Source organism: Saimiri boliviensis, chromosome 16 (genome assembly GCF_048565385.1).
Source record: "Saimiri boliviensis isolate mSaiBol1 chromosome 16, mSaiBol1.pri, whole genome shotgun sequence".
In the NCBI taxonomy this organism is placed as follows: Eukaryota; Metazoa; Chordata; class Mammalia; order Primates; family Cebidae; genus Saimiri; species Saimiri boliviensis.
Genome location: NC_133464.1, coordinates 50,382,637 through 50,403,337, shown reverse-complemented (window position 1 = coordinate 50,403,337; position 20,701 = coordinate 50,382,637). Strand labels below are relative to the sequence as shown.

The window sequence follows — 20,701 nt, the reverse complement described above, 5'->3', positions numbered from 1 at the left end:
TATAATCCCAGCTACTCGAGAGGCAGAGGCAGGAGAATCACTTGAGCCCCTGGGGAGGGCAGAAGTTACAGTGAGCCGAGATCCTGCCACTGCATTCTACCCTGGGTGACAGCAAGTTTCCATTTCAAAAAAAAAAAAACACCCTTTTTTTTTTTGAAACAAGGTCTTGCTCTGTCATCCAGGCTGGAATGCAGTGGCACCATCCAAGCAGTTCTCCCTTTCAATCTCTCAAGTAACTGGGATTACAGGGCCACTCCACCAAGCCTGACTAATCTTTGCATTTTTAGTAAGAGTTGGGGTTTCACCATGTTGACCAGGATGGTCTCGAACTTCTGACCTCAGGTGATCCACCCGCCTCGGCCTCACAAAGTACTGGGATGGATTACAGGCATGAGCCACCGTGCCTGGCCAGGAATTCTTATTTTTAAAAAATAATTTTATTTATAAATTTTACTCTTACTATATTATCTCAGCATAGTAATGGAAATGAGGTATGTTCATTATTAACAAAATTACTTCTTTTATTCTATAGTCTAATGTATATCATCATCAATTCAGTAACTGAAAATAATATCTTAAGTTCTAAGTGGAATGATTTTTCCTCTTTACTATCAGAAGTTTCCTAAGCTTGTTTATTTGTTAAATAATAAGCTGTTAGGGAATTTGTTATTCTCTTTTCTGAGATAGTACTTTTGATGTAAGACTGCTTGAGTACATAAATGAAAGTGTTAAATGTTAGTAAAAACAATAATTAAAAAATCAAATTCTTTAAGTAATTTGGATCTGGAATCAAATGAAGAAATTTTACATTTTCCTATTAATATAGTTCTCCAGGATACTTCCGTAGATTCGTAGTACCCCTTAATTCTTTTTTTTTTCTTCTTAGCATGGTACATCGTCTTTTATCTCTTCACTTTAAAACTATATGAGGATGTAGAAATATCCCTAAATTCTAAATTGTAGATTAGGAAATTTTTCATATTTTCCTTTTAGAAGAATTGAAATCAAATTCTGCCACACCTGCCAAGCCTGGTTGAACTTTCATTCTGTATACATCGTTATTCAGCCTTCATCTGTAGTTCAGGATATTTATTACTTTCGTGGTATCTTAATTTTTTCTGTACCTCCTGATTATTATAGATATTGGTGGCCCTAACTGGAATAATTTAAGAAAAGTTGATCCTTAAACAGTTACTTATTCAATGTACTATACAAGGGATCTTACTTTACCTGTCTCTGTTAAGCCTCATAACACCTGTATCATAAAACTACCTAGGGGTCTATTGATAATGTATATAAAGTGCTGGTGTGGGCTACCTGATACATAGCAGATAATCAACAGGCGGCAACTGCTGCTTTTATTCTCCAATAATGTCTAGAGCAAAAGCCAATACATGCCTTCTGCTGAAAGCACTCGTTTGTGTCCTGATTATGGTCACCGCTATTTTTCCCAGGGTCTTTACTCCTGGACAATAAACAATGCCAGCAGAAACTAAAAGTGATCATTTTTCTTCTCTCTAAAGAAAAATTTAATATTGACTACATTTGTTAAAATAAGACATTTGTGTTAAGTTTATAAGGCAGATATTCTTGGGAGAAAGTGTTTTTATTTTTATTTTTTTTTAAAGATACCTCTTATGGCTTTGGCTAATATTTGAAATCTTGTGTCTTAGAAAAATCTTCATTCTTTGTCACGATTAAGGGGTGGTTTGACTGGATTAATTTTTTTCCTTAGAAAATCTCCTATAATTTTAAAGGTATTTAAACCCTTTTGGCTTCTAGCTTCCATTGGTTCTGTTGAAAAGGGGTTTTTTGGACCACTTTGAGTCTCTCTTTTTTTCTCTTTTTTGACATAGAGTTTTTTGCTCTGTCACCCAGGCTGGAGTGCAGTGGCATGGTCTCGTCTCACTGCAACCTCCGCCTCCCAGGTTCAAGTGATTCTCCTGCCTCAGCTTCCAGAGTAGCTGGGATTACAGGTGTGCACCACCACACCCAGCTAATTTTTGTATTTTTAGTAGAGAGAAGCTTTCGCCACATTGCCCAGGCTGGTCTCAAACTCCTGGCCTCAAGTGATATACCCACCTCAGCCTCCCAAAGTGCTGGGATTACAGGTGTGAGCTACCATGCTTGGTCTGACCACTTGTGTCTTGATCTTTAATTGGTTACCTGTTTTGTCACTCAGTAAGCTTTAAACCTTTACTCCTCTTGTTTTAAACAATTTACCAGATACCTTTTGTCCTCCAGTGGCTGTTTGGGAATGTTTGGGGATACTTTTGATAGTCAAGAGTGCCTGGGGATGCTAGGGGCATTTCGTATCTGTAGGCCAAAGAAGTTAATTTTCTTGCAGTTAATTTTGTTGCATCTGTGGAAACAATCTCACCCAAGATGTCAGTAGAAGCTCTCTTTGGAAATGTTCTGACCCTGGGGAAATATAAGAATAATTACAGCCACATGTTGATTATGATATATGATGACAAAAACAAGACATATGCACCAAAGATCAATGAATATTTTTGGTAATAATGTTACAGACATACAATGTGAAATGATGGAGGAAGAAAGTATAAATGACATGGTACAAATTGAATCAATAAAAATCACTGTGAAATTCAGCCATTAAAAATTTTCTATATATGTTTATCATGTCACTGCTTGTACATTATATGCACTATTATGCTTAGTAATGTTTCTGACACTTTTTCGGTATTTCCACTTTTGACACCTTTTTCTGTATTTCCAAATAATACCTACTCTACTTAATTACTTTGACAGATCAAGAAAATTAACTCTTACTCTTTTTTAATAGTAGGATATCTGTTCGTAACATAAACACTTAGCAATTCCAGATCCAGAAAGATTTGAAAAGAAACATGTTTGCAAAGGCTAGAACATGATTGATAATAGCTATATACTTCTAAATTAGAGTGGCATTCAGAAAGAGTTAAACAGGGTTGTACTTGTACAGTTTCATAGTAGTTTTTGAGTTAGCAATTTGCAGTTCTATTTCATTAATTTTGTTTGTTTGTTTTTGAGACTGAGTCTCTCTCTGTTACTCAGGCTGGAGTGCAGTGGCGGGATCATGGCTTATTGCAACCTCTGCCTACCGGGTTCAAGTGATTGTCCTGCCTCAGCCTCCTGAGTAGCTGGGACGACAGGTACATGCCACCACGCCCAGCTAATTTTTTAGTAGAGTCAGGGTTTCACCATGTTAGCCAGAATGGTCTCAGTCTCCTGACCTCTGGTGATCCGCCCACCTCGGCCTCCCAAAGTTCTGGAATTACAGGCGTAAGCCACCACACCCAACCTCATTAATGTTTTAGGAAATGATTTACCAGAATAGCATATGTAGGCAGCTGTATTATAAGAATTAGGATTATCCATCATTTTCTGTGGTCCATTTTACTGATTTACTTTATTAATATTGCTGACTAAGAAAACTGTACATTAGAAATACAGGACTCCAAGGAAGCAGAGAACGAGTAAGATAATAAGGTAGGAAAATTGACAAAGATTTTAAAGTAGTAGTGTGATAATTTTGTATTAACAGAATAATTTAAAGCATGTTAAAATAATTATTAATGCAGAGTCTTCATGTTAATGTGCATATGGTATACTTTTACCTTTCAGAACCTAAATCACAGCCACAGCAGCTTCATCAGGGACAATACAGATCATCAAATACTGAGCAAAATGGAATAAAAGATATTAATCAACTGAGATTTCTTCCTCGAAATGATACCAGGCAGCCAAGAAATGAAAAACCGCCGCGTTTTCAAAGAGACTCCCAAAATTCAAAGTCAGTTTTAGAAGGCAGTGGATTACCTAGAAATAGAGGTTCTGAAAGACCAAGTACTTCTTCCGCATCTGAAGTATGGGCTGAAGACAGAATCAAATGTGATAGACCATATTCTAGATATGACAGAACTAAAGATACTTCGTATCCTTTACGTTCTCAGCATAGTGATGGTGCTTTTAAAAAAAGAGATAACTCTATGCAAAGCAGATCAGGAAAAGGTCCCTCCTATGCAGATGCAAAAGAAAATCCACTTCCTCAAGAATCTATAGATTATAATAATCAAAAACGTGGAAAAAGAGAAAACCAAACATCTAATCCTGATCATTTTTATGACAGGAAATCACGAACAATAAATAATGAAGCTTTCAGTGGTCTAAAAATTGAAAAACATTTTAATGTAAATACTGATTATCAGAATCCAGTTCGAAGTAATAGTTTCATTGGTGTTCCAAATGGAGAGGTAGAAATGCCACTGAAAGGAAGACGAATAGGACCTATTAAGCCAGCAGGACCTATCACAGCTATACCCTATGATGATAAAGTATTTTACAATAGTGGGCCCAAAAGAAGATCTGGGCCAATTAAGCCAGAAAAAATACTAGAATCATCTATTCCTATGGAGTATGCAAAAATGTGGAAACCTGGAGATGAATGTTTTGCACTTTATTGGGAAGACAACAAGGTATGGATGCTTTAAAGATATTATACACTAATACTACTAAATAACATTCTAGTAGGACTTGATAGAAGCCATCACTTTGGAACTATGAGGGTTTTTTCCTATGATTATACTTATTTAAAATCTTGGAACAGATTTATAGCCATATAAAGGATAAACAAAATATTTAATATTTTTATGGATGCTTAGGGACAATCTGTCCCGTAACATTTGGTTAAGTTAGGTTTGGTTTTAGTTTACATGCCAGAAAACTATTGTAAAAGTAATTACGTGAAGTTGAACTTTATTTTACTTATCATCAGCTGAATTATGCATGTTTGCTTTTCACTCTAGTAAAATTACGCTGATTCACAAGGAAGAAAATCAGTTGAGTGGCACAAAATGAAATTTTGTGGGTTTTCAATTGAAGAAAATATTACACATTCAGCCTACTTTAAAAAAAAGTTAATATATAAGTTAATTATTTATCTTATAATAATTTGAAAATTATTAAACTATTAAAGATCAAGTGTAAAAATTATTAAACCAATCTTTAGTTCTATATTATGTGCTGGCTAAAAGAGAAAGAGAGAAATTGTAGGGGAAAGAAGGAAGGAAAGATAGAAGATGACGGCAAGAAAGAGTACAGTGGTTTGAGTAAGAGCCTGGCTGAGAGACAGAAGACCAGCACAGTGAGAACAGGAGAGGGAAAGGGACAGAGGGTACATCACAGAGAAGGGGCCTTTGCACGCTTTTTCCCTTTTGTGCAGTGTGCTCTTCTGTCAGCTACTCTTCTCAACCTCCAGGGCTTGGCTCAAACATCACCTCCTAGAAGAAGCCTTCATTGACCTGCCCCATCCTCCTACCTACATTATTCTCTTAATCAATGCGTTAACTTTTTAAAATTTATCACAACTTTTAAATATTTTTGGGTTTGGTTCTTGTATTGGTATCTCTTTGCTCTACCGTGATATTAAGTTCTTTGAAACCTGGGCTGTGTCTGGTTTTCCTCTGTAGTCTTGCTCCTTTCACAGTATATGGATTTCGTAATTATTAGTTAACTCTGTTAATTAGCTAATTCTGGAGGGGGCACTTATATATGAGAAAAATAGGATGGTAAGGGGATGGAGGTAATAGCAAGGTAATTAAAGCATATGTAAGGGAGTTATAGAGTGAATGTCGGGGTGGATGTGAGAAGCAACTCAAAAAGGAAAAATATTCAAAATAAGTATTTTATAGGTTGCAGTTGATATGGTAAGGATATGCCCATGAGAGTGTGTAGCTATAGGGAATGGTGTAAGTAAAGGTAACTGAAGATTTCAAGGAACTGAAATTCATACTAGGGATTTGGGTGGCTCCTTTAATAAGGATGCAATGGAATTTGGGGTCAGGAACCAGGCCTTCTTGTGTTCATTAAATAATGAGGTATAGGCAGAGTATTAGGTGTTGCCTGATGATAGAACAAGGAGGATATAGCTAGATGGCATAGGTTTTTAAGGTTTTTGTGTGACTGGGATGATAATTATTTAGAAACAGCATCTCTGTCACATCTTTACTTAAAGCTGGAAGGAAGGGAGGAGACAGGACTGTGTGTCTTGTCTTTTTCTCTGGAAAAGCAAAAGCCTTTCCAGGAATACCAGCAGATTTGGAACTATTTCACATAGCCGCTTTCTGGCTATTAGGAAGGCTTGAAAAGCAGGTGCACTGGTCTTCACTAACCAGATTCTTATTCTTCCAACTCAGACCACTTACTTTCTGAAATTCAGGAACTATTTGATTTGAGTAGTAGGAGATTCATTATTTAGCTACTTGTCCTTCATGATGGAAGCAAGAAAAAGTAAAGTAGTTGGAAATCAGTGTTTATTGAGCCAATAGTAGCTACCTTAAAAAGAACAGTCATTGTGTCAGATGCTTCTGTGAAAGATTAAGATGAGGACGGAAAAGTGTTTTCTGTATTGGATAACGTGGGGTTATTGGTGACCTTGACAAGAACAGAAGTAAGAGATTGGAATTCACATTCAAAATATTTGAAAGGCTTGGTAAGTGACTCAGGCTTTCCATTGAAATCCTACAAGGATCATGCCCTGAGTAGTAAGTGCAAAATTAAAACAGACAACCCTTGCAAAGTCAAAAGCAACTCTCTGCAGGATCAGGGATATCATCTTATTATATTCTCTCTGCCAGTTGAAAATAAAACTCTGTTACTGGGAAAAATGACATCTTCTAGAACCTTTCCAGTATTTCATCTGCAGTGTTTATTAGTATCTTACAAAAAGTTATGAGCCATGGTTAATAAAACAGAGAATGGGCCAGGTACGGTGGTTCACGCCTGTAATCCCAGCACTTTGAGAGGCCGAGGCGGGTGGATCACGAGGTCACAAGATCGAGACCATCCTGGTCAACATGGTGAAACCCTGTCTCTACCAAAAATACAAAAAAAAATCAGCTGGGCATGGTGGCGCGTGCCTGTAATCCCAGCTACTCAGGAGGCTGAAGCAGGAGAATTGCCTGAACCCAGGAGATGGAGGTTGTGGTGAGCCAAGATCATACCATCACACTCCAGCCTGGGTAACAAGAGTGAAACTCCATCTCAAAAAAAAAAAACAAAAAAAAACAGAGAATGAATCAATGAATATGAATGATTATCAAAAATAAAATAAAGTAGGCCTACAGATAATTGGATTGAACAGAATTCTTTAACAAATATTAATTGGATATTCAACAAATCATAATTGAGTAGCTGCTAGGTGCTAGATAATTGAGGTATATCAGATATTTATGGCTATGCTATACTAAAAGGCCTCCAAATACCTGATACGATTATTAAAGGCCTAATGTTAATTGTAATTATCTAAAAAAAATCAATAATACTGTGTATCAGTAATGGCTGTGGTCAAAAAATAAATTTAAAAAATCAAAATAGTAAATATATTGCCTTTGCTGAATATGTTCAAAATGTCATGTAGCATCCAAAAAATAGCATCTAACAATTCAGTACCTAACAAAACAATACCTAACAAAATAGTACCCAAGATGTGTTGAGTGATTAGAATATTCTTAGAGTAATTGAATGATCTAAGATGGCTACTTTGATTCAAATTAGATGTGTACTTTCAGTTTTGGTAAGGAACTGTGGACTCCAACTAGATTACACCACCCTTAAGCATTGGGAAAATGGCAAACAATATCCTGTGAAAGAAATGGAATTAATTATCTTCTGAAATCACTAATTGAAGAGGTACCTTAAATGTCTTGTCAAGAATGGACAACTTTCCCGTTTTTTTTTTTGTTTGTTTTTGTTTTGTTTTGTTTTTTGTTTTTTAAGGCAGAGACCAGGGTAGAGATTTAAGAAAAGGAATTGACTTAACTATCATTAAGATATCATAATCTTCTTAATTGCATTGTAATGATATTTTGGAGATAATCAATTAGTATATATATTGTTTAAAAAATTTCGTCACAATGTCTTGCCTTCTTCCTAACTTCATTTCTGTAGGAGAATTTGGGAATTTCAGAGAAGTTCTTCTTCTAGACTGCTAAACTAGTTCAGCTATTTTTCTCCTCAACTGGAATATTACAACAACCTCCATATTGGTTTCCTTGCCTCAACTTTATTCCTTTTAAATTTGTTATCAGTATTGCCGTCACTGTGATCCTGGTCTTAGACCATGCCATTCTTTCTAGTTAAAGCCTTTCGCTTGTAGAATAAATACAGATTTTAGCATTTTTATTGTGTTTATGTACCAATAAACCCATCATAAGTTGAAAATATTAAGTTAAAAATACATATATCTTAGTCATGCTAAGATATAGCATGATTTAGTGTTTAATTTACCTGAACTGGCATAATTTGGCAACTCAGAACAATTAATAGAATACAAAAGTGTGAGGCTAAGAAATAAAAGAAGAGGGGAGAGATAGAGAGCTATAACAAGAACTCTAAGATGAAGAAAATTATAGCATCTCTAAACTTGCTAACATTCAGACCTGGAAAGGCAATGCCATGGATTCACTTAATACCTTTGTAATATTAAATATACTAGTTAAAAACCAACTCTTTTGAGAGTAACTCATTTTTTAGAAGGTTGTGAAAAATATGAATTTTTGTTGTCTTTAGCATTTTCTAACTCTGGTGAACCTCTTAAGAGATACTATTTATTGGCTGGGCGCAGTGGCTCACATCTGTAATCCCAGCACTTTGGAAGGCAGAGGCAGGCAGATCACCTGAGGTCAGGAGTTCGAGAGCAGCCTGGCCAACATGGTAAAACCCTGTCTCTACTAAAAATACAAAAATTAGCTGGGCATGGTAGCACGTGCCTGTAATCCCAGTTACTTGGGAGGCTGAGGCAGGAGAATCATTGGAACCCAGGAGGCAGAGGTTGCAGTGAGCTGAGATTGTACCACTGCACTCCAGCCTGGGCATCAGAGCAAGACTTCTTAAAAAAAAAAAAAAAAAAAAAGAGAGTGAGAGAGAGAGAATTAGAGTAGATAGTGTTATACTGTAGTAGAGCATTATAGTATCCTGGCTTGAAGAAAACTTTCTAAGAGCAATTTGGTTTTTGTTTCCATTTCACATTCACTAAGCAACATTCAGACCTATAATTTGGCTCCTGAATGGGATGATCTGTATTGAAGGATTACTCCAATCAGATGACTTATTCCCAGTTAATTTAACAGATACATTTTAAAATTGTAGTTATAGGCCAGACACAGTTGGCTCATGCCTCTAATTCCAGCACTTTAGGAGGCCAAATAGAGAGGGTCACTTGAGGCCAAGAGTTTGAGACCAGCTTGGGCAACCTAGCAAGACCCTGTCTTTATGAAAAATTTTAAAAATTAGCCAGGCATGGTTGTATGCACCTCTAATCCCAGCTAATTGGGAGGCTGCAGCAAGAGGACATCTTGAGCCCAGGAATTTGAGGTTGCAGTAAGCTATGATCACACCACTGTATTCCAGCCTGGGCAACAGACTAAGAACTTGTCTCTAGAAATAAATGTAAATAAATAAGTAGATAAAATTATGGCTGTTAAGTAAATCATTTCTCCTGAGTTTGTTAATAGGCATCAGTTCTTAGAGCCCACTAACACTAAGTAACTTAATAAGTTTCTGGACTTTCAACGTCTTTAATCTTACAAATATTGGAGCCAGGTCACTTAGATCCAGTATTTGTAAAATTAACTTCTTACCTGACATCCCTACTTCATTCCAGCCACTTGTGATGACTAAATCAATGGGCCTTCTTTTTTGCCACTTTTTTAGTCATATATTTCTGTTTTTAGAAAAAATTATAGTTATATATTCTGATTAGTATATAAGAATTGTTGGCCAGGTGCAGTGGCCCATACCTTTTATCCCAGTACTATGGGAGGCCAAGGCAGGCAGATCACTTGAGCTCAGGAGTTTGAGATCAGCCTAGGCAACATGATGAAACCCCCATCTGTACAAAAAAATACCAAAAAATTAGCCAGGTGTGATGGCTGATGCCTGTAGTCCCAGCTCCTCAGGAGGTTGAAATGGGAGGATCGCTTGGGCTGGAGAGCCGAGATCTTGCCACTGCACTCCAGCCTGGGCAACAGAGCAAGACCCTGTCTCAAAAAGAAAAAAAAATTATCTTACTAGTGTTAGTCAAAGAATTCCAAAGGTAAGTTTTCCTTTGAAGAATATTACATATTGGAATACTTTAAGAATTTACATTTCCCTTAAATATTGCCTTTTATAGACAATACCAATTGTCATATTTAAAAATTCTTTTGCCTCCTCAGTTTTACCGGGCAGAAGTTGAAGCCCTTCATTCTTCAGGCATGACAGCAGTTGTTAAATTCATTGACTACGGAAACTATGAAGAGGTGCTACTGAGCAATATCAAGCCCATTCAGACAGAGGCATGGGTACGTGATACATATTCTGTACAAAGGCATAAGCTATTTTGAAGAAAATATATAACTCTAAAGAATTAGTCATAGCCATACAAAATTTGTGGAATAATATTTTGAATTTACTTATAACTGGCTAATCCTAAAGTAAGATTTTAATTTAATGCCTACACTGAACCACAATAAAAATGAATGCATTGGAATTACTTTTCTTGTATAATGTTTTGTTGTATTATGCTTTGGAAATAGGTGCCCTCATTTACATATTTGCCAAAAATTTGTACATGTGAAATGGGTTTTTATACAAATTTGTTTCTTTCAAGTTTGCTACTTTGAATCTTACTAAATTATGTCCAGCAGCTGTCAGATTCAAATCTCTGTTGGATATGCATATATCATTTTAGTTACAGGTAAAATTAAGAAAAACAATTTAAGTTATATATGATTTTACACTGCATTTACTGCATATATATTGACGTATATATGTACAGATTAACTATAAATTATCTATTTGCTAATTATTGGATTAGTTTTGTTGCCAAGTGTTATATCAAAACTATGTGATAACTTTGATGATGTAACTTAGAACTTATTGGCCTCATGGAGTCCATTTTATAAAGAACGTATGTGATTTTATATAAATTGATTCTTACATTTAGGCAAAAACAGAAATACAAGACATACTAGAATTAGCCCTGTGAAGTTTTTCTTTCATTTCTTTAATTTGTGAGTAGCTGTTAATAAAAGCCAATATCAACAAATATGTTAGTATTTTCCTAAAATAGCAAAATATTCTAGAAAATTATCCAGACAGTAGGCTTCATCATTGAAGGATACATTGTTTTCTCATGAGCTGCTTTTAGTTTTGGTCTTCTAAAATTTTTCTGTCATATCTTCAGTGGTACCCTTTCTCCACCTTCCAAAAATAGAAAAAAAACAGCAAGAAAAAACTGAATAGCAGTAATAATGTTTTGGGCCATGGATCTTTATTTTTTGCCTTTTTGTTCTGGAGAAATTATTATTTTCTAGATAATTTATTATTTCATATCTTACAACATAAGATTACTAATGGCTCTTCTGTTTAATTAAGAGATCTTTCCCTAACTTTTATTCTCTAAACTTTAATTAGTTTTTGCCTAAAAATATCCCAAATCATCAGTATCTAATTTACATCTTTCTTTTCTTGGAGAAACTTGATGTAACTATATTTTTACTCTTCTGGTTCTGGTATGATGGCTATTTTTATTTTCTCTTTTCTATTAATACACACATTTTAATCTGGTTTTGATGACAAAAGTATTTATTGAATCTGTATTTCTGGAAGTTGAGTCCTGGTTTGCTATTTATTATTTTCCAAGTTGGTTTTAGCCATAGCAGTCAAAGATTCAAAATACAATTCTTATGTTATTAACTTCCTACTTTTTAGAAGATTTAATCAGAGGTTAATATTATTATTCTCTCCCTAAAGAAAAATTTAGTTTTCTTACGTGGTTTCTTCTCTCCTTCCTTTTGCTGTTTCAGGGTGGCCATAGCTGAGGAGCACATTTCCTATTCCTCACTGTAGCTCTTCTATTCAAACGTGTTTGGTCACGAAGTGATCATTTTCTTTCTACAGTCAGTAGAAAGTCTTTTCCTGTTTCTCCCTTAATAGTCCTCATGGCTTTATTCTTGATTTTAGGTCTGTATAAGCTTAGATGGACAATAAATTTATCAGGTGTTGCAGCTTATTTAATGATTCTGTTCTGAACTACAGCAGTACTTTCATATTTTTCCTACTTATTTGTGAATATGCTTTATTGTGTCATTTTTTAACCTATTTTCTTTTTCTGCAGTCAACTTAAAAATCTTTTATAAAATACTTGAAATATTTTACAGAAAGAAGCAGGATAGAGTCACTAAATCTTTTGGAGATTCTGATATTTCTTTTCTCCTACTTTTATAATCAAGTGATTTTTGATGTTCATGAATTTGTGTAAATTACTATAGCAAACGTTTCTGAATCATGCACATCATGATCAGCCTTTCTTCCTTATCTGCATAAATAATTAACTTAGTTGTGAGGAATATCTCCTTGAAATGTAGAGGCCACCAGCTTAACATATCTTGACCTATTTCTATTTAAAAAAATATTTATGTGCATATAGATGTAAAAAAAGCCCTGAAGAAATATAGTCTGTGTTGTTGTCAGTACATGTAATGTAGAGTTAGTGTAGAATTCTCTTAGCCTCTGAGAGTATTGAAAGTATTAATGTTGGAGTCTTAGAGTGCTTTTTAAAAATTTTGGTAACAGGAAACTGTAACAAGTTTTACGTTAATCAAAAATGTACAAAATTATCAAAAAACAAAACATTCACCGTACCAATAAGAAGGTAACTGTAACTGATAAGTCATACTAGAAAAAATAAAGGGCTACAAAGCTGCAGGGAGGTGGTTAGAGGCCTTAGCACAATTACACTATGGATTGTGGAATTTTTAGTTTTTTAACTTGTGCACTATATATGCGCACTACATTTTTTTTATTGTGAAATGATATTGTATCTTTTATGAAGATTTATGTTTGTTATTGCCACAAGATTTTGGAAAACTTGCTTTCCTAAATATAGCAGTGAACATTTAGTGAAGATTTTTTTAAACTAAATTGCAGAAAAACAGTCAAAAACCCTGCATATAAGCCAAAAGCCTTTGTGGAAAATTAGTTGCTTGTATTGTCTTTTAAAAGTATAAGCATAAATCATTAAATAAAAAGCATGATATATTAAGTGACTCACTAAGTTAATAGCTTGTATGAAAAATTAAAATAAAAATCAAGTTAATACTTCAAGTGTTAATGTTTTTCTCATGAATTTAGAAATTATTTGCCTTAAATTTGTCAGTAGGCCAAATATTTATTTCTCCTTTTCGTGCGACTATATATTTTCACTTCCAGAACATACTCACTTGGGGAGTATATTTTACATGGCCAAAATGTGTGTTTTGATTATCATTAAATACTTAATTTTCTTCAAAATAATTCATTAAACTTTTGTGGTCATCCCTGATTTACTTATTCTAGCTAGATTTCACCTAGTTTTTTTTGTTTGTTTGTTTTGTTTTGTTTTGTTTTGTTTGGCTATCTTGAGATATTGTATCTTAATTGGATGCCTTTATTGTAGTGAACTTTCTAGTTATCACACATAATATGAGATTAACAGCTCATTATTAACTGGATAAGTGCTCTAATTTATTTTAAAAAATGAGATCTTTGAACTTTATAGGATTTTTCTTATTTTAGTAAAGTAAATGAAACATTATGGAGTCTCATGTTTTACTAGTAGAATTATATATGGAAAAAAGCAGATTATTTTCTGTTTCCTACCACTGAATGAGAAAACATTAGGGGCAAAAAAATACCTGCTACTTGTGTTTCCCACAGGCCCTTTCCAAATTGGTTCCTTTAAACTCTAAAACTAATTCCAGGAAACCAGTAAAAAGATGCCACAGGCAATTTGGAAGCTTGTAAAATAACCTGGTGCTGCTGATCAGGCAAGATTTTTGTGTTGTTGCTTTTGAATTGCTCTCCTAAACCTGGAAAAATACTGTTGGGTCCTGATTTTCCAAATATATTCATGTCCTGAATTATATTGAGACTTTTATGTCCTAAGAAATGTTTTAGAATGTGCTGATATCTAATCTTTTCAAAAGTTCATAGTATCTGCTTCTTGGTGTCAGGAAATCATCATTGTTTAGCTATTATTCCAACTAGAAAAAGGTGATTGTGTAGATAATTGTCAGTTCTAAGACTGTAACATACAGTACACATCATCTTGGGCAGTAATTCTGGAAAGTGATAGGCAAATTGTTACTGTTTTGTAGGCGGTCATCCTATTTTAAGTGTTTTTCTGGACAATATTAATTTATTCAACAAATACTCATTATATATCTAGTACATCTCTTAGGTGTCTGGCACTGTTCTACCTCAGGGTATATATAAGTCTATAAAACACAAAAATCCCTGCCGTCTGCACAAAGATAAGATAAGTCATAGTTTTTATGATGTGAAACAAACTGAAATATCTAATTAGGGTCTGAATTCTTAACTTCCTGAAGCTTTAAACAAAATACTAATAGAGAAGATCTCATTTACTGAAATAAGGTAACATTTATGCATTTGGAATACATTTATGAATAAATGCTCTGTCCTTCTGTGTCAGCAGGTTTTATATCTCCAGCACAGTGAAGTTTTAATTTAAATAATTACAGATTATTATTCCATATTAGTTTAGAAATAAAATTAATGTGGAAGAAGAAAACATAAAGAATTTGTCTCTTTAAAGAATTCTTATCTATATATTTTATCTATTTAAAAGGTAAAATTTGTTTTTAGGAGGGTTTGGGTTCCGTTTTTTTGTGATAATTATATATATTTTTTCATGCTGGCATACTTTAAAATGAAGAGCTATCAATCTCAAGTTTTAGTTTTGAAGTAACTTGCTATACAAATTATTTTGTAATGTCATCCTGGGAAGCACGTTTGGAAGTTACCTTTTCAAATTCAAATAATATGAATAAAAAGCTATAAATTATTCCAAAAAAGGATAATTTTTATAAAAGCCATTGACCTCAAAGGAAGATCAGAATTATGTAGCAGTGAGATTTTGTCAATTAATGTTTTGTAAACCGTATAAGCACCTATGCCTATGTGATCATAGCCCAGAAGATTTTTCTATTTTACTGATAAGTTCGTAAGTTAGCGATTATAATTTTCCATACTTACTGGTTAAGGTCACTGAAATACATCTTCTTCCACCATACATATTTTGGGAAACTTTCAGAGATTGCTATGTGAGCAGTGCTCATTTTCTTTTGCAATATAAGTGAGTAAGTCAGAAGGAAACTCTATAGCTAGTCCCATTTAAGAACATAATTTTCAAATCACGGTACGTGGAACTTAGGGATTCCATGTAGTATCTTTTAGCTTTCTTTTAGTAAAGTTTGATTGTATTAGATGGTGCTTCATTTATTTCTTTGTCATCTGTCACCCAGCCTTTTACAATTTTTGAGGGAGGTTATGGATTATACAGAAACACTTTGCCGGAGATATAAAACCTGCTAACACAGAAGGACAGAGCGTTTATTCGTAAGTGTATTCCAAATGCATAAATGTTACCTTAAAATTATTTCATATCTAATCCTTAAAATCGAAATTCAGTTTGTGATAGCTAAGCCTAATGGAATGTTATGAAAAGCTTGAGATTCAGTTTTAACCTAGCTGTATTATTCAATGAGGACATTTTAATTGACTATTTAAATTAATACTATGTTGTTTTAATAAACTGTACAAAATATTGTTTGAATTCTAATATCTGATAACATATGATCTATTTAAAGAAACTATATGTAAAAACATATTTAAATAGTTTCTGGGTATTCTGAGTTTTCCTTTATTGGGCAATGAAAGTATAGATTATATTATTATTTCATGTTTCTTTTTTCTGAAGGTGAAGTAAATCTTAAAAAGAAATAACATGGCAGGACATTACCTAACACATGCCATCATTCTTTTTAAAATTATTTTAATAATAATGCATCTGTTTCTAACTTTAATTACAATTCATAAAATAATTTAAGCCTCAAATTATTTAACTATTACTATGTGGACATTAGTTCCACTTCATGGTTAAACAAATTTGGAAAATGCTAGATTAAAACAAATTAAGTATTAGGTTAGTATTAGGTTTGAAAAATCTGCAGCATTCTTTTTCTTTTTTTTTTTTTTTTTTTTTTTTTTTTGAGACAGAGTCTTGCTCTTCTTGTTGCCCAGGCTGGAGTGCAACTGTGCAATCTCGGCTTGCTGCAACTTCTGCCTCCCGGGTTCAAGCAATTTTCCTGGCTCAGCCTCCTGAATAGCTGGGATTACAGGTGTGCGCTACCACGCCTGGCTAATTTTCATATTTTTAGTAGAGGTGGGGTTTCACCATGTTGGTCAGGCTAATCTTGAACTCCTGACCTCAGGTGATCCTCCCACCTGGGCCTCCCAAAATGCTGGGATTACAGGTGTGAGCCATGGTGCCCTTCTTTTTGTTTGTTTGTTTTCTTTTGTTTTGAGATGGAGTTTTGCTCTTATCACCGAGGCTGGAATGCAATGATGTAATCTCTGCTTACTGCAACCTCCATTTTCCTCTGCCTCCCAGGTTCAAGTGATTCTTCTGCCTCAGCCTCCCTAGTAGCTGGGATTACAGATGCATGCTACCACACCCACCTAATTTTTGTATTTTTAGTAGAGACAGGGTTTTACCGTGCGGGCCAGGTTGTTCTCAAACTCCTTACCTTAGGTGATCCCCACCTCAGCCTCCCAAAGTGCAGGGATTACAGGCGTGAGCCACCTCGCCAGGCCCACGGCATTCTTTTTTTTTTTTTTTTTTTTGTATACATGAATAATACCAGAAGCTATTACATTAATATTTTTTCACCTAAATCTTCCCTTTATTAATGGTAACCTAAAGTATGGACTTCTGAATATATGGCATTGGTTAATTAAGAAATATATTTGCAATACTTTATCTGTATATCCAATATTATATAACAGATTGATTTTTCCTTCAGCATAGTCTTAAGGAAGCATCCATCATGAGTGAGAGTTACAACTGAACGGGGCTGGAATTGTTGAGGCATTCTTATGTATTCCTTTGATACTTTTGGTTCAGTAGTCCTAAGACTTGTTCTCTTCGAAATGCTAAAAGATAAAAGATCTCTTAGAAAAGATAAAAAATTTTATCTTTTCATTTACTTTACTTATAGATACTTTTAAAGCTGTAATTTCAGACTGTACTGAATTTTACCATTCTTTTGGAAATATATGTAGAAGACTTCCCAATACAGTCAGTGCACAGGCAATAAAGTAGTAAAATAAGTGGAGCTGAAGGATATTTTTGTTTTGTCTTATTTCTACGGTCTCAAAGATGTAGTCTTCTATTAGGCATGTATCTTAACACTCATGTCAGTATATTGTAAATATTTTTTATAAATCTGAAAAAGCATCCTTGTTGAACACACACACACACACACACACACACACACGCAAAATTCTGTTTTAGTTTCTGATTAATTTCTGAGCTTCTTTCATCTGCATCTAAAAAAGCAGAAAAATAATGTTGTTCATTTTATCGTAGACTTTATTCCCTTTCAAATGGAACTCACTCACTGCAACTTCTCTCTTTTATAGTCAGTGATGGTGAACCTTGATATGGTGATGGACTAAAAGTAGACTTATGATACATATTTGATTGCATACCATAATGAGTTGTCAGTTGTTCATTCTCTTTTTAAATCCTCTGTGTATTCTACTTAATACTATTTCTGTTTATTCTTAATTATTGTCTTATTAATCACCTCTCAATTTCTGTTGTTTCCTGTACATTATATCCTTTTGGCCTTTTCATTTTTAACCTTCTTTTTCTTTTTACCTCTGGTGAGTGGTATCTTTTGATGTATTTGGGCTACTCTTACTACTGATCTTAATTTATTTAACTTTACTGGACCTGTGCTGTTTATTCTAGAATCATGTATAATGGGTTTCACTGTCATACCTCTAGTAAAAGAGCGGAGTTGATCTGTTTCCTTGTGAGAAACATTCTGGTGTTATAGAGCTTCCAGCTCCATTAAACTTGGGAACTACTGGCAAGAGTTTTACATTTTGGCTTGAAATAACTCCTTTAGTGGCCTGTCATTGGCTGAGAGCTCCATTCAGAAGGGAAAGGAAGTACTGCAACAGTGAGTACATTTTATTTGCCCTAAAAAGCTCATATAGTTTAATAAGAGTAAACATAATGAAGACGTTCTAGTAAGCAACATAGACCATCATAAGAATACAAAGGTTATTATTTTTTTGTACGTAATTATTCTTGCCTCATCCACTCTGCTTGGGGTTTTCTAAGTGTGTTCTGAGAACATTAGTTCTACTTCATGGTTAAACAAATTTAGAAAATGTTAATTAAAAAAAAATTAAGTACATTTTTTGATTACAGGACTTCTTTGAGTTAACAACAAGTTAATATGTATTTAAGATCTCTGAGGGAAATATATAATGTATATGTTTCACAAAACTATTTTCTCGTGGAATTATTTTTTCCTCTGTATAGAACTTGATATAGAATGTCTATAGGAAATACTTGGAAACCATTGTAACTCTTTTTTTATATTTCTAGTTTTCAGATTTCTCATCTGTAACATGGGTAAAGATTTATCTCTGGAATACATTGTTTTAGAGTTTTCAAATCTCTAATAATATGGAATTTTTTTTTTTTTTTTTTGAGATGGAGTTTCGCTCTTGTTACCCGGGCTGGAGTGCAATGGCTCGATCTCGGCTCACCGCAACCTCTGCCTCCTGGGTTCAGGCAATTCTCCTGCCTCAGCCTCCTGAGTAGCTGGGATTACAGGCATGCGCCACCATGCCCAGCTAATTTTTTGTATTTTTAGTAGAGACAGGGTTTCACCATGTTGACCAGGATGGTCTCGATCTCTTGACCTTGTGATCCACCCGCCTCGGCCTCCCAAAGTGCTGGGATTATAGGCTTGAGCCACCGCGCCCGGCCCTAATAATATGGAATTTTTATGTTATAAATAGAGATTGAGTATATAAACAGAAACCTCCTCAATCATATTTCAAGACTCTTCTGTGAATAATAATACAAAATATATTCCTGAAATTTGTCCCTTTTAAGTACTTGTGCCATTAATAATACTATTTTATTGCATACAAATAAAGATTTTATTTTATATATAATAATATACAACTCACTGATCTTTTAATTTTATTTTAACTAATTCTGCAAACTTTTATATATTAACTTTCAGAAATTCTTTCATTACAACTTTTCTAATATTGCTGTCTTTTCTTTTGTAATTCTTACCTGATAACCTACATGAAGTTTACATGTCCCAGCAGTGAGGTATTTTCATCATTTCTTTACGTTTTGTATTTGTTCTTCCACAATAATTTAAGCCAAAACCTGAAATTCCATTTTCTTTTTTCCGTCATTAAGCTGGCGTTGGCTACTAAATAAAAAAAAGGGTTGGGCGGGGCATGGTGGCTCATGTCTATAGTCTCAACACTGGGAGTCCAAGACAGGAGGATCATTTGAGACCAGCTTGGGCAACATAGCAAGACCCTGACTATACCAAAATAATAAATAAATAAATAAATAAATAAAATTAAAAATTAGCTAGGTGAGGTGGTATGCACCTGTAGTCCTAGCTACTCAGGAGGCTGAGGTGGGAGAATTGCCTGAGTCCAGGAGTTCAAGTTTGTAGTGAGCTATGATTGTCCCACTGTACTCCAGCCTGTGAACAAAGCAAGACCATATCTCTGAAAAAAAAGAAAAAGAGAAGAAAAGAAAAGGCAAAAATGTCAAAACTAGTAAATTCTATCGGGTATATGTACATTTTTAAATGAAGAAGAGGCCTACTAAAAGACTACAATTTCTGCTTTGTATCAACATTTATATTGCTCTTTTACTAATAGGCTACTGTGTTGTCTCTCAAGCCTTTGAATAGTATTTTAATTCATTGAAAGCTTGTTATTCAGAACCTTCCTAAAAACAAAGTCTTATTAATACTTAACTGCTCATGATCTCTTATTTTTACTTTCCTGATATCAGTTGATAAATCAGATTAGGTGTGATACTGTCAGATCAAATTCCAGAGTTCACTTGAGAGATCTTAAAGTGAACTCATGCAAAGGAACTCTATAAATAATCAGTAGATATATACTATAAGTACCATCTCTTTTAAATCTTAATAGTATCAGAATTTTAAGTTAGTACATGAATTGGGTTGTTAACTAAAACAGTGGAAGGAAATCAGTAATTATTTGTTGAATGTTGATGTATTCCTGGTGGTCACCCTTATTACTGAAAAGTCCTTCTTCAGACATCTAGCCTGTACATGACAGTTTAATATGATAGCTTTTCATCAAAATTCTTTGAGTTATTTTTGTACCAAAGCTACTTTAGAAAAATAGATTGGCCTATGTGCTCAAGGGATTAAAAGGATATAAGAGATGTAGAAGATTATGTTTTTTACCCTTCAGAAGCTACCTAATATTGTTAAGGCTGTCATGACACTGAGATAGTACCAGTCTGGGAACCGTTGCTGGCATGGGTCTTGATTACAATTTTTTATGGTAACAGCATGTTAAGTGAATGAGATAGTTTAGGAAGTAATTTGGGAAGCCCAATATTGACCTTTCAAAAACTTCTATTAACTTTAATTGCCATCTTTTATCGTGCCTGATTATGCTCACTTTTCCCAGATTGTGTAATTAGGAAATTAGGGTCAACCCTCTTGGTCATGATTATTAAAGCAAAAATATTAGAAGTCAGTTTAATTTTAGTTCT

The 20,701-nt window shown here is 34.2% G+C and overlaps 1 protein-coding gene across 9 annotated transcripts in view; it reads left to right on the top strand.

Annotated features, from left to right (window-relative positions):
- TDRD3 (tudor domain containing 3) overlaps positions 1-20,701 on the top strand; it is a 408,301-nt gene that overhangs the window by 118,157 nt on the left and 269,443 nt on the right. For 8 of the 9 annotated variants that reach the window (XR_012514351.1, XR_012514352.1, XM_074387640.1 and 5 more), the window contains exons 11-12: positions 3,628-4,478; positions 10,218-10,343. Coding sequence is in view for 7 of the 9 variants with exons in the window: in XM_074387640.1 (XP_074243741.1) it covers positions 3,628-4,478; positions 10,218-10,343 (977 nt within the window). In the remaining 2 variants the exon portion in view is untranslated. Of the gene's footprint in view, positions 1-3,627; positions 4,479-10,217; positions 10,344-15,350; positions 16,737-20,701 lie in introns of those variants that run through there. The other variant, XM_039473287.2, reaches the window with a different exon arrangement.